Genomic DNA, 13,467 nt, shown 5'->3' on the forward strand with positions numbered 1-13,467 from the left:
CCGCAGGGCAGGTGATGCTGGTTGGCTTCTACGCCTTATCCACGGCAATCATGCGCGCACCGAAGGTGTGACATTGCAGTCGATCAAACGGCGCTATGTCAACGTCCGATCCTCAGCACATAGAAAACACCCGCCAAGTCCCGAAAAGTCCGTTTGTGACTCAGTGGTGTAAAATGGGGAGGTCACTCACGTGATTGTCAACGGAAAGGCACCAACCGACCCATATCTCTGCGATGCCTCTGCGCTGGGACTCAGGTCTCGGCTCAGTCGCCATTTTTTGGGCGCAACCTGCGGCAGAGCAGATGGCAGGCGGTGCCGGGGCGGACGGCGGGAGTCTGTGCCAAGCGAAAACGATGCCTTCTGTTTCACCGCAAGCGCTTCACTTTGTCTGCCGACTCCAGCTGTTTAAAAAGACTCCTGACCGATGCCTCACAAAGCCTTGATAAACTAGTCAGTTTGGCTCTGGGTTATGCATGCTGACGTGGGGAGAATGTGAACATCACAGTGGCGCCAAATTGACTGATAAATTAATTAAGGACATTAATTAAGGAGCAGTTTCTCAGGGGGTTCCTATTCTAGCGTTCATAGAGCGTTCATAGATCTTTGTCCATACTTCCCATCCTGTTTGAGGGTGATACTGTGGTTTTGGTTGACCCACATGAGGATGACTGATATGACAGATACGGTAGCCCCTCCTCTGTGGTTGTGACTGAAACAGAGGCAGGACCCTGCTTTCTGATCATGTTAAAAGGCATGGACGACCATAACCATACTGTTTTCATGATTACACCATAAACAAACCACATTCATGACCACAGCGTAAAACCACTCTTCTCTGCGAGCCCTCCTTCAGCCTCATTTTAGTGTACATCACTCCTGAACACCATCCCTTAGTTCTTCAAGGAGCTGCTTGTGGGATTTAGCGTACTGTTTCCATGTACCTAACACAGTGACTCCCAGTCTCCTCATAAGAGGTTAAGGGTTAAATCTGTCCTCATGGCCACTGCTCCAGCTGTTGGCCAGGGTCCACCAGCATAACCAGCATAACTCCTCACTCGGCACGGGCCGCGCGTAAACAAGCCGTCCCCAGCTGAATTACCTTAAATGGAAGCCAACCAAAGCTCCCGCCGCCGTGGACTTCAATTAATTCCGCTGGCTGCCCGCCCATGCCGAGGAAGAGAAGGAAGGCAAATCGGAGCCCTGGAGTTTGTTTTAGTTTTCTGTTCATTTGCGCTCATTTCCGAGTCGCCCTTCCTCGATGAGCAGGCAGCTCTGGGGCTCGTTGCTCTTGTTGAAGGCGGGGACGAACGCTCTGCGATGTCGGCGGCTCGCTCCAGCGGTTCCCCTCCCGGCCGGGGATCTGCCGCCGCCACGGCTCGGCGGCGGATGAGCGCCAGGAAGCGTTCCCCAACATCCACACGGCTCAGTGACCCCGCCATCGTTTGTTTAATTGGGTTAATTTTCCCCAAAACCACCATCCCCTGCTGACAACTTACCCCGGTTTATGGGGCGTCTCTCACCCAGATCTCCCTCGGCTCATCAACACTTCCGATCACGTTGGAAATGGCCCCCTCTCAGACACAGGAGTCCGGGGGGTGGGCGGGGGGGTGGGGGGCGTCAAAGCGCAGAGGCGAACGCAGCTCGAAGCTCATTCTGAACTGATGAATGCTTCCTGATGAATGTCGCAGCTCGGCCAGAGATGAAACGGGGAGACCTTTCTGAAAATGCCATTCGCCCACATTGATAGACACCGATTTACCTGTCAACGGACTGTCTGGAGGCAAGACAACACAGATCCCTTCCAATGACAAACAGTTCCATTTCCCTATAGGAGATGTGCTCTGAGAAAAATGACTGCAGCCAAAAATTTTATGTATCCCCGAAGGTAAGACATATATAGCCCCCCCAGAGCGTGGACAATGTGAGGGCGACAGGCTTTGATTAAAGGGAGGGGGGGGGGGGTCACTGAGAATGGGAACTTGAGCTGGGCTTGTCCGGAAAGCAATTGCTACTTTACACAGGCGTCTATTGCACCCAAAGACACACAGCTGGACCACGCGTTCATGGAGGTGGAAAAAAACCAATCTGTCCTAATACACTTCTCTTTTTTTTGAGTGGTCTAGTGTATACTGCAACGCATCCATCACAAAGCTTGGGGTTTTTTTTTTTCTCCTTTTCTTCAGCAATCCTTTTTTCCCCCCTGCTCTGATCCCTGTGTGAGGCAGGCACCAGAAAGACAGAAAAAAAAGAATTGAAATATGAAGTGAGTGAGAGCGAGAGAGAAAGAGAGGAGAGCCTATTCCTCTGGCACGAAAGCTTATTTCTCTTTTCATTGTGTCCTGTGATGGACATGGCCACATACTAATCAACAAAGGCCCCAGGGCTCTCTGAGTGGTGTTGTATGGCAACCTCTGGATGGCTTGCTATTTTTGACAGACTTTGATAGAGCTTTGGTGCTGACCGGAGAGTGACGTTGACCGGGTCGAGAGATTGAGGTGCGATTCTTGTCCTTTGCCCTGGCACACAGTTCCTGCCTATCCCATGCTACTCCTGGGCAGGAGGTGAGGAGCAGGGCTCATAACCTGAAGGCTGGGGGTGGGAAAAGAACAGCAGGCTACTGATCAGACAGGAGCTTGACCTGGGGGAAACAGTCAGGTCCCGGAGAGAATAAAGGTTTAGAGCAATGTGAGAGGCAAGTGTTAGTTTTTGTTAGCTGTTCAGAATAATCCACAGACCATAAAGGTTTAGAATAGTGCGAGAGGCGAGTATTAGTTTTAGTTAGCTGCTGAGAACCCCCCCCCCGCTGGACATGGAGCACATGCTGTTTTTGGTCCTCATGGGACCTCACCGTTACCTGTGCTACTGCTTCAACAACAAATAAAGTTCAAAAATCAAAATTGGAGCGTCCAGTTATTTCCACTCGTAACCCCACCACTTAACTGTCAGAGTCAGCATTGTTTCTGCTGTGGCACGAATAGGCAGACACAGAACAAATTGGTCTCGTTTCCTTTAAGCATTTTGTTGCACGATCTTGGGTCCAGAGTTCTGGCGTGAAGACATGAATGTCGCCCTTGGGCCCCGAGATGCTGGGCTTTAATTCTGTACTGTTTTTTTATTATGTTTTTTTTCCTGTTTTTTTTTTTTTGATGTTGTCTTCCAGTTTTCTGATCCTTTTTTGTAGTTTGCCCCTGAAAGGAGAGCGTAGCAAATGCGTTTGGTTATAGTGTGGGTACAGTGGTACTGAAAAAACCCCCGTGGGTCCATCACATGTTTGTGGGTTCCTGTTTGTTGCTGAACACACACTTACATACGTCAGCCTCCTGGCAAAGCTTTTTGTTGCGGTTTTCTTATTTCACTTTATTTATGTATATTATTCCCCAGCAGTTTATAAGGAGGCAAACAATACAATTTGTCCAACCATGTGTTCCGGTCAGTGGTTTCGGTTGGAATATCTGTAAGTGAAGTTTGCCTGACTGCACTTTCAATAGGTTCGAAGCACAGAAAAACAACCATGGGACCATATCATGTGATATGTCGTTCTAACAGCTGTAACAAGTCAAAGAGCTCCACCAGGACAAACAGGATGGCTTAGCTCATGAATTGTTAACCGATGTCAAAATCTTCAAAACATCAATTCTCACCCCCTTATCTATCGACAAAAATCTTCCGCAGTTTAAACTCGATGGCACATTATGTTGGCACACATGTTGCACAGAGACAGAAAGGGTTTGAAAAGCGGAGAATAAAGTTGGAGATGATGTTGCTGTGTCCCTGTGGATGTGTTTGGTTTTTCTTTTTCCAGTACAGAGGGAAGTACATAGTTTCCTGTTATACTGCAGGCAGATTTTCCTTTTGGAAAACAAAGATCTAATTTCTCTCTTTTTCTCTTTATTCCTAACAGACAGCTTGTTCCCTGAGCTGCCACTAAGCTTACGTTAAAGGCAGAAAGGCACAAAAAGGGACTCAAGACTGTTGTTTCTCTCTCTCTCTCTCTCTTTCTCTCTCTGAGGAAAAAGCTTTGTTCTATGCAAGCGTGAATAACTACAGTGCTTGGAATGTAGGACTAACATAAAATGAGAAACGCATACCTCTGGTGATTGACTGCAGTTCTAACTTTGAACCAGCCATTAATCACTAATTACATCTGTTATTCAGCTCCAAAGTTTTTAAGTAGGTGGAGTGGGGAAAAAAAAACAAAAAAAAACTTTGGTACATGAGTAAAAGTAAGTTGGTACTTTTTTTTTCTTTTTTTTTTAAGATTGACCCATTCTTTCATAGTTTTTTGTTTGTGCATAAACAGGAGCGTCTTTCATGGTACCGCCACACTCAGAAAGGCTTTTTTTCACGAACACAATCATTTACATCTGAATCATTGCAGGGCCATTTTTGTCCAGGCACTGAAACTCTGCAACCAGAACTGGGGCTCATAGATTCACCATAACTACATGCCTTTAATTTAAGACTTGACTATACTTCGTTAGTTAAGGATGCAGCTGAGCTTGTTTTGCCACACAAATGGTGTTTTTTTTTTTTTCTGGCATTTGTCCTGTTGCTGTTACCAGTAAAATGTTTGCATGCATCAGTCCGTGTTGCTCTTTCCCAAAGCTGCCTGAAAAGGCACTGAGCTTGACTGTTGTCCACAGATCTGCAATTTAGCCATTAGTGATGTGTTTGACATTTTTTTTTTCAAAGTTTGATTTAAGAAAAGAGTTTTTCTTTTCTCCCTACATGCACTAACGACCCTCCTTTGAAATGCCTTCACAGTCTCCAATTTGAGAGCCGCGGTTACAGAAGATCTGGGTGCACTGAAATGCACCGCTCAGGATAAAAGGATAATGACCGTACACTGCTTCATCATAATGATGATTACTGGTTACATTGCAATATTAGCGTGCAATTACCTGCGCATTCCCCCAGACTCATTTACGCAAAATCAAAGAGCAAAGTTACAGTTACACTGAAATTAACTGCTGTTAGAGATAAAGTAGAGAAGCTGTAAAGAGCCGCTGAAGGTGATTACTATCAGCGTGTCTCCTGACGAGACAGCACATGAGACGGACACTCACGCACACCTCTCAAGATGCGCGGAGGACGGATCTGCCAGCAGCCCGTCCGGTGACGCCTGAGCGTGAGCGGATTTGGCGGGTTGTCACCACGTCGCAGGCGGGCGCTATGGACGTCCGGCTCCGCGGCAGTGGTGATGGCAGGGGACTGAGCGTGGAAGCGTGGTTATTCTTCATGACCCAGTCCTGGAGACACGTCTCACCCCCTCTTCAACCTGACAGCACGTTGTCTCACCTCCCTTTTCTCTCGCCAGGGGGAGGCGGTGCGGGGAGTAACGTAGGTGCCGTGGGAGGGCGAGGCGCAGATGGAGGCAGAGTGCGTACGGCTCCGTCTCTTTAATAACAGGGGCGACATAATAACAGCTGAAGGGCCGACTGTGTTATTACATTTTCATCTCTAAAATTTGGAGCAGTAAATTGCTCTAGAGCTATTTGATCAAACCCCTCTTCCAGCATCCTGCCTGCTTCGACCAGCCCACAAAAGAAAAACTATGGGGTCGAATTAGTTTGTAACCTACGCAAGTCGCTCCGGATAAGAGCATCTGCTAAATGACAATAATGAAATGTAATCCTTTTATTCAATGCTTGAGCTGAACAGTTTTCAAAACAGTATATTCCCTCATGTTCAGTTTGCACGATGTGCGATTTCTGAGCCCTGTTCTGCAAACAGCCGGCGAAATTTTTAAAAATTTGCCGTGAAACTGTTTGCGTTTTGTTTTCTGCTCAAGCAGATGGCTTTTTTGCTGAGGCGAGAGGTTTTGCAGAATTTGAGTGCCTTTTTTTTTTTGCATCACTTTGATGAGTTGTGCTCCACAGATGCATGGTTTTGGGGGTTATTTCAGGAAGGGGTGGTTAGAGGCGTACGGAATTATTCCTACCAGTGTTAAATCACGCTTCTCTTTTCGCGGTTGAATGGGGAGCATTTCCCTGGTTGCGGTGTGTCTCTGTGCACTTCTGTTACCCGCCTGTCTCCGAGAAGCCGCTCGCTCCGCGTGTGCGTGGACTTTGCGTTTTGTCAGAATTCTCCACGCTTCCCTGAGCCGGAGAGCGCTCGTCAGCTTGCCACGGGGAGTGGGGTTCCTCCAAACACAAGGAAAACATCATTTTAATTTCCCAGACAATTGGAACAAGCTCCAGTCCCTGGTACACAGTGTGCACCCATGCATTTTCTACAGCAGTGTTTCCCAACCCTGCTCTGTTTTTCCGCAGCGGCTCGTAGCCTTTTAGTTTAGGGTTTTAGCAATAGGCGCGTTGAGCCTCTGAGCACAGTGTGAACAGTACGCCAGGAGCACTGAGCATGATTTCACTTTCATTTACTGCAGGCCTACTGTGGTGAGTGGCCTAAAGTGAGCGGAATCACTCAGCATGAGGGATTTGAATCAACAATTGATTCAATCGATAATCGAGTGAGCGCGGAGCAATCAGGGAATTAGTCAGCCCCAGAGAGATGGAGCTGACCAGTGGACACAGCGAGGTTTCCGTGTAGACATTTTCACATCTTTCTCATATACTGTTTCACTCCCTAAGCCGAAATTGCATTACATTACATTCATTTAGCAGATGCTCTTATTCAGAGCAACTTCTACCACAAGAGAACAAAATGATACAGAATAATTGTTAAGACTCCTTGCAGGCCAACAAATTGGGGACTATGAAATTCACTCAGCAGCAACCAGGTGCACCAGTTTAAATGGCACAGAATCACATTTTTTTTTAATCGCATGAAAATTATTCTTCGCGCTCTGAGGGAGCACTCAGTTACTTAGCGCCGTGTTTCCCAACCCTGCTCCTGGAGGCACACTGTCCTGCATATCTTCTATGTATCCTTCCTGCTTGACTAAATCAGGTGTGCTCAGCTAATCAAAAGTGCCACTGATGAGTTCAGTCAGGTAGGTAGAGCAGGGATAGATAGAAGATATGCAGGACGGTGTGCCTTCAGGAGCAGGGTTGGGAAACGCTGTTCTACATGTAGGGGGACAAAATGACTTTTCTCACAGTAATCCAGTGTTTGAATCCACCCCATGAGAATATAGTCTACACGCAGTGTTTCCCAAACCTCTCCTGGAGGACCCCTTGTTCTGCATGTTTTAGATCTCTCCCTGCTCCAACACAGCTGATTTAAATGATCAGTTCGTTATTAAGCAGCTTCAGGAGTTCATAACAAGTTGATCATTTGAATCAGGTGTGTTGGAGCAGGGAGAGATCTAAAACATGCAGAACAAGAGGTCCTCCAGGAGAGGTTTGGGAAACGCTGGTCTACAGAAAAGAGGCATGATATGTGAGGCAATTCTCAAGATCTCAAATGACAATTTCAGCGAAACTTTGAACAGCACGATTTTATTTTTGTCATGTTTTGTGTTGTGAAAGACAGATGAACGAATTCGGTTTAAGATGAGTGTGAACCGGTTGCATGATATTGTAGTTTAATATAGTTTCATATAATCCATTACATTTATGAAAGACTGAAAAGTGAGGGTCCTTGTGATCTCTTCAGACCTGAACTATTTTCTTGGGAAACAGGACTTTGAATGTGTTAGCCTGTGAAGGCCGAACATGTTGGAAAAATCTTCACAACTACATATTTTCGTTCATAAAAATAACGGGGAAAATAGACCTCTTAGGATATTGTGTGATGATGACGTCTATTTTTCATTTGTCCTCATCCTTCTTTATTGTATCTAAAAGACCTAAAAATCCATATTTTTATTTCTACCCTTTTTTTGAAAGACCACAACAAAAAAAATAACATGCCTTTGATCAAAAGGCTGTGCTTTTATTCCTGTCTAAATGCAAGTCCACATTCAACATTCATTGTAATATTTTTCTTTATACTTTGCAGTAAGTTGTATTTTGGGAGAAGTACCTTTTTGTCAGCACGTCTTGTATAGAACAATTCTCTGTGCTTAGAGCAAACTCATAGGCCTGCTCTATTACTTTGTGCTATCAAAATTGTCCCTATTTTGACTTAGTTGACCCAAAAAAGTCACTTGCATATCTTTTGTGAACATGTTTCTGTTGCAGTTTATCAAGGGCATGAGCAAGTTCAGAGGCCGCAGTTAATGCCATCTCTTGGTGAGAAGGTTGGCCCATTCCTACAGTATCGCTGTACAGGGCCACATTCCTCCTCAGACAGCTTAATGCCTTCAATGTTTACACTGTGGAGTAAATCGTGTTTTGAAAAAAAATGTCTTCTAATCTGTCATGCATTGACAGCTTTGGTTATGAGGAGAGTGGAGGCCCGGGTTAAAAACATACATGCGGGCAGTTTGTGTTAATTAAGCTGCCAGGGGGAATAACTCTTGGGCTTTGTGTAACTGGATCCTTGCTTTTCATGGCAGCGCACTGAAGGGGAACGGTGGGGATCTGAGCCTCTGGTCCTGCTGTCTTCCCTGATGTTGGGTGGAGGGGAGGAGGTAGCCTAAGGGGGGCGTCTGGATAAACGGTGAGAGGACGCCAGGACACCCCCCCAACCACCACCAACTCAGAACCCGGGGAGACCCCGTTCGAAACATCCCCTCACTCTTGAAAGACGCAAGATCCTGGCGCGACTTCAGAGGCTGACTCCGGGGCCGCACGGCGCAGATATTAAACATAGGTTTCACGGTCCGCCTTTCTAAATTTAGAAATAGTGGTTTGGTTGTGGAGAGGGTGAGATCGCCATTGTTCGGTAAGTGTAGCCATTCCCCTACACGTGGCGTACAGGGTTGCTTACCCTTGTGGTGGCCCTGGAGGAGGAATCTGGCCTCAACTACGCAGACTGGAGTCAGCAGAACGCGTTTCGTGTCGTCTTTAGGGTGGACGCGATGCTCGCAGGGCATGTACATCACAGAGATTATGGTTAAATATGTTTCATGACTAAAATGCAGCAGAGGGGTTTTGAAGGCACTGCTTGGAAGGACAGCATCTTCTGGCTGTTTTTTTGATCTGCTGTCATCTGCTCAGCACAAAACCATGGATTTGACACATTTCTTCCACGTATTCTCCATGACTGAAATCATACCCCCCCTAAATTCAAAAAGCTACATTTCGATTCATCAAAGAATGAATTTGCTGAAGCATTAGTACGACCTTGTTCACTAAGGCATAATAACACACAGTTAAACATAGAGGTTGCATATGTTACATAATGGATTAAAGCTTTTGTAATAAAGTTGCTAAATATTTTCTCATGTCTCATAAAATACACTGAGTATAGCTGTTATTACCTTGATTTCAGCAACCTTTTATCAGATAATCTGTGAAGTGTAAACAGCATAGCAGCTTAGCCTCACTTTGTTTGATCATTGCTGTTAATTCTCACACTTGCTAGTGTCACACTAATAGCTCTTTCTCAGATCAGTCCTATTGTCCTCTATGGCTGGAAAAGCCTGGCCTGCCACCCAAACCACTTGTAATTACACTAGTAATTACCAGACCAGCTACTGGTAATAATTAACTCAAATCAAAATTATATTCAGCATCCTGCATCATATCAAACTCTTACCAAAAGTTCTCCTTTTTGGTTAAGGACAGTGCAGTCAGTGAATAAAGAAGCATTCATAATAAATAAATCTCACAGTATGCAATGTTCAATAGCTTAACAAATGAACACAATATACTCTGTCCTTGTTTGGAAAACAGAGCACTATATGGAGAATAAAGTCTAGACAAGTAAACAAATAAAAATGGGAAAATTCAGCTCAACAGTTCTGCAGAATGAACAGTCCTTATCAGGAAAACAGAGGGCACCTAAGCAAAAATAAGTTCTCTCTATCGAAATAAATAAAATATATCAATCCTGAATGGAGGATCATTTGGTAGCCTTAATGTTCCTTTGTGCATGTCATTCATTCAAATGAAATTTTAGCCCAGATTGTTGTCAGCAGGTGCATTCAAACCTGACATCTAGAAATGTTGAGCCCAAACCAAACCAAACCCAAATGCTATAATATTATTATAGGCCCTAATCGCCTAGAAGCCGACCTGTTTTTCAGGTCCCATTCAGTTTGGTTTTCTTGCTGTGCTATGAAGAGTCAGGAAGAATGTCATATATCTTCCACGTGGTCTTCCAAGAGACCAGGTCAGTCACAAGATCTGTGTCAGACTACTTTCTTGTTGTAGGAATTCAGTTTTCTCTGAATATATTACTCCCCGATTAAACCCTTTTGATCTGTTTCTTTCCTCCCATGAGTTTTGTATGTTGTCCCAATCTTGTATCTGACCATTACATCTGTTAGCAGTTCTGTAGGTATGCTGATGACTTCTATATCATAACACACCTTACACCATTATCACGTGTTATGGGGTATAATGGAAAGCCCCCTGCTTTTAACTTAATCGCAACAGTTCTCAAGACCCTTTATTAACTTAATGGAGACCTGACGTGGTATGCTATGAACCATGTTAACCGTGCCAACCGTGCTAACCAGCAGCGTCCTCTGTCATAACATGTTATTCCAGTGCTCCAGAGATCATCTGCGTAACCAGAGTTTTCCATCAGGGTTTTTTCTGTCGTATGATCCCGACACTAGGCTGAGAGTGATGAAAGACAAGAGCTTGAGCTATCGGAGGTTCTGTATACACTTGAATTGCGATGGTTTAGAAATGACTGTAGCAAGTGCCAAGGAAGTGTATATATTTTTGCGGGTTTGATATCAATGTACAGGGAGATGGGTGTACAGTTCTGCTGTTGCTTTGATTCGGTTCAGACAAGCTGAGTTAAAGGGCTGGAAGATGAAACACTGGGCTGTCTAATGTAGCTGTCTATAGAAAGAGCTTTGTTGAGAGATGTGTTGTTGGTAGGAGGCCAGTTTCCTTATGTTGGTTGACATGGTGCAGCTCCTCCTGATCTCTCACACACACACTCACACACACACACACACACACACACACACACACACAAACTGTTATAATACACTGAAATACGCAGGTAGTGCATAAGTGGTCAGACTCATACTCTGTCTGTCTCTCTTTCTCTCTCTCTCTCTCTCTCTCACACTCACACACACACACACACACACGCATACACATATATGCATAGGTGTGTCGAGTAGTCACACTCACACAAACAGGTCTAACACACTGAGATATACAGGTACAGTAAGTTTCCAAGCACACGTACACATAAGCACACACACCGAGACATGCTCTGTTGGCGGGGCATATGTGGCACATCGGGCGGCCGCTCTGCTATTTGGAATGGTTCATCACCACGCATCAAAGCCGTCTTGAGGAGGTCAGCTTAGGATAGAGACGAGTCCAGTCACCTTCTCTTTCATATTGTTAGAATGCCAGACAGTTGTGTAAGGCCTCCTCGACAGTTCTAATCATGTCTGGGCTCACAGCGGCATTCTGGAAGTAAAACACAATAATGTAATCATCTGTATCTGGAGGTCTAGTTGAAGAACTGCTTCAGCATAGTCCAATAAACTAAATTGCGTTGCTCCCCTTAAATTAGATTTTCTCTCACTTTTTTCCACTGATGCTTTTATTGCGTTAAACTTTTTTCTTTCTTTCATTTTCCCTCTGTGTTTTCTCTAAACCAGATGACCTGCAACTGCTTCACCATCAGTGACGGGGAGCTGAAGGAAGTTGGAGTGGGCCTTTATCCCAAGTGAGTTGGACCAAGGAATGTTTTTCAGTTTTCTCATTTAGCCTCATTTTGGAATTTCTCTTGAAATAGTCAAACTGTCAGATTTCCCTATTACAGTTTGACTGTAGAGGTTGGTGAATGAAAACGATTGATTGATTGACTGATTGACAGGCAGCAAAAAAGTTGACATTTCAGCAGTAAGCCTTTGTCATTGGTAAACCGAGCCTCACAGGTGTACAGAGAAGCAGTCTTGAGACTGACAACACCTGAGATGGTATTTAAGTATCCAATTAATCAGTAATATTATCTCACTGTTAGAATACCCACCACTTCTGAGTGGTGCCCCATTGTTTTGTTGAAGATCTAATTTTATGCAGGTGACTGAAAGACAATTAGCAGTGCCTGCAGCTCTTGATTGCTGTCGGAAAAGCTTGAGTGTTAAGCAGAATCTGTGAAAAGCATCGCTAAATCTGAGTCACAAGGCTCTAAAAGACTATTTTTAATAAATTAGTGTGAATATGATACCCATGTAGAACATGAACATGCAGGACACTTTCTGATCACCCGGGACTCCACCTCAACCGTGTACTTACAGAGGGAGTGAAAAGGGGTGTGCAGTACTGGTAAGAGCTCATGACTCGATGGTTGCCGGTTTGAATCCTAAGTGGGGCACTGCTGCTGTTGCTGTTCTGCCCTTGGTTAGGTCACTGAACCCAGATTGCTTCAGGAAATATCCAGCTGTGTAAGCAGAGATGCAAGATATGCGAGCCGTTCTGCTTCCTTTTTTCATTTTGTTGTATGATGTGCATTTTGAGTGCTCTTCCACACACACACACACACACACACACACACACACACACACACACACACAGTATTGAAGTACTGCTGTACCTTTCGCTGTGAAGAAAGAAATCCACATGTTATGTTTAAGTGCAGTAAGTGTTTTGGAAGGTAAACGGTTGGCTCGTGTGGAGAGCTCACTTGCTGTGATCTTGGGGCCTCTCCCCCAGGGGCACAATAAATGCACCCAGTGGGACAGCGCACTGTTGCCCCCAAAAGCCAAAAGAAACCCCACACTATATTTGCAAGCAATTAGATAGTCAGCCATTACAGGTTTATTACCATTAAATTATTGCTTGCTTAGACTCGCTGCTCGCTTGTAAATGAAGGGGATTTCCTCTTAAATTGTTATTGGAATATTTTTTGTGTGCAGCACGTATGATTTTTTTGTGCTCTTGCCAAACCTTAAACCATGCTGTTTCATGCTGTTTGCATTTATATTGATGTTACTCGTTTGGCAGACACGGTTATCCTGAGCAACTTACAATGGAAGGTATCCTAGCGAGGTGCATAGGTGCATAGAGGGTCCAGTGCACAATGGATCAGGGTGTGTGTGTGTGTGTGTGTGTCTGTGTGTGTGTGTGTGTGTGTGTGTGTGTGTGTGTGTGTGCCCCTCTGTCTCTGCGTCTTACCAGGATTACATAAATTACTGTTGTTCCATGAAAGGGACGGCAGTGTAGCATAGTGGTTAAGGAGCAGGACTCGTAACCGAAAGGTTGCCGGTTCGATCCCAGCTGGGACACTGCTGCTGTACCCTTGGGCAAGGTACTTAACCCACAATTTCCTCAGTAAATATCCAGCTGTATAAATGGATAACATTGTAAAGAACTGTAACCTATGTAAGTCGCTTTGGATAAAAGCGTCTGCTAAATGAATAAATGTAAATGAAAGTGATTATGGTTCAGTGTATTTGACTTGATCTCCTGTGCAACAATAAGAGAGTAGTTCATGGATCCTAAGTAGCCCTGATCCAGGACTGAATTGCTCATCTAG

General features: G+C 44.9%; 1 protein-coding gene across 1 annotated transcript in view; it reads left to right on the forward strand.

Annotated features, from left to right (window-relative positions):
- smyd3 (SET and MYND domain containing 3) overlaps positions 1–13,467 on the forward strand; it is a 184,222-nt gene that overhangs the window by 127,879 nt on the left and 42,876 nt on the right. Inside the window, exon 6 of the mRNA XM_036542839.1 lies at positions 11,588–11,655. Coding sequence (XP_036398732.1) covers positions 11,588–11,655 — 68 coding nt within the window. The remainder of the gene's footprint in view (positions 1–11,587; positions 11,656–13,467) is intronic.

The sequence above is a fragment of the Megalops cyprinoides genome, chromosome 12 (genome assembly GCF_013368585.1).
Source record: "Megalops cyprinoides isolate fMegCyp1 chromosome 12, fMegCyp1.pri, whole genome shotgun sequence".
Classification (NCBI taxonomy): domain Eukaryota; kingdom Metazoa; phylum Chordata; class Actinopteri; order Elopiformes; family Megalopidae; genus Megalops; species Megalops cyprinoides.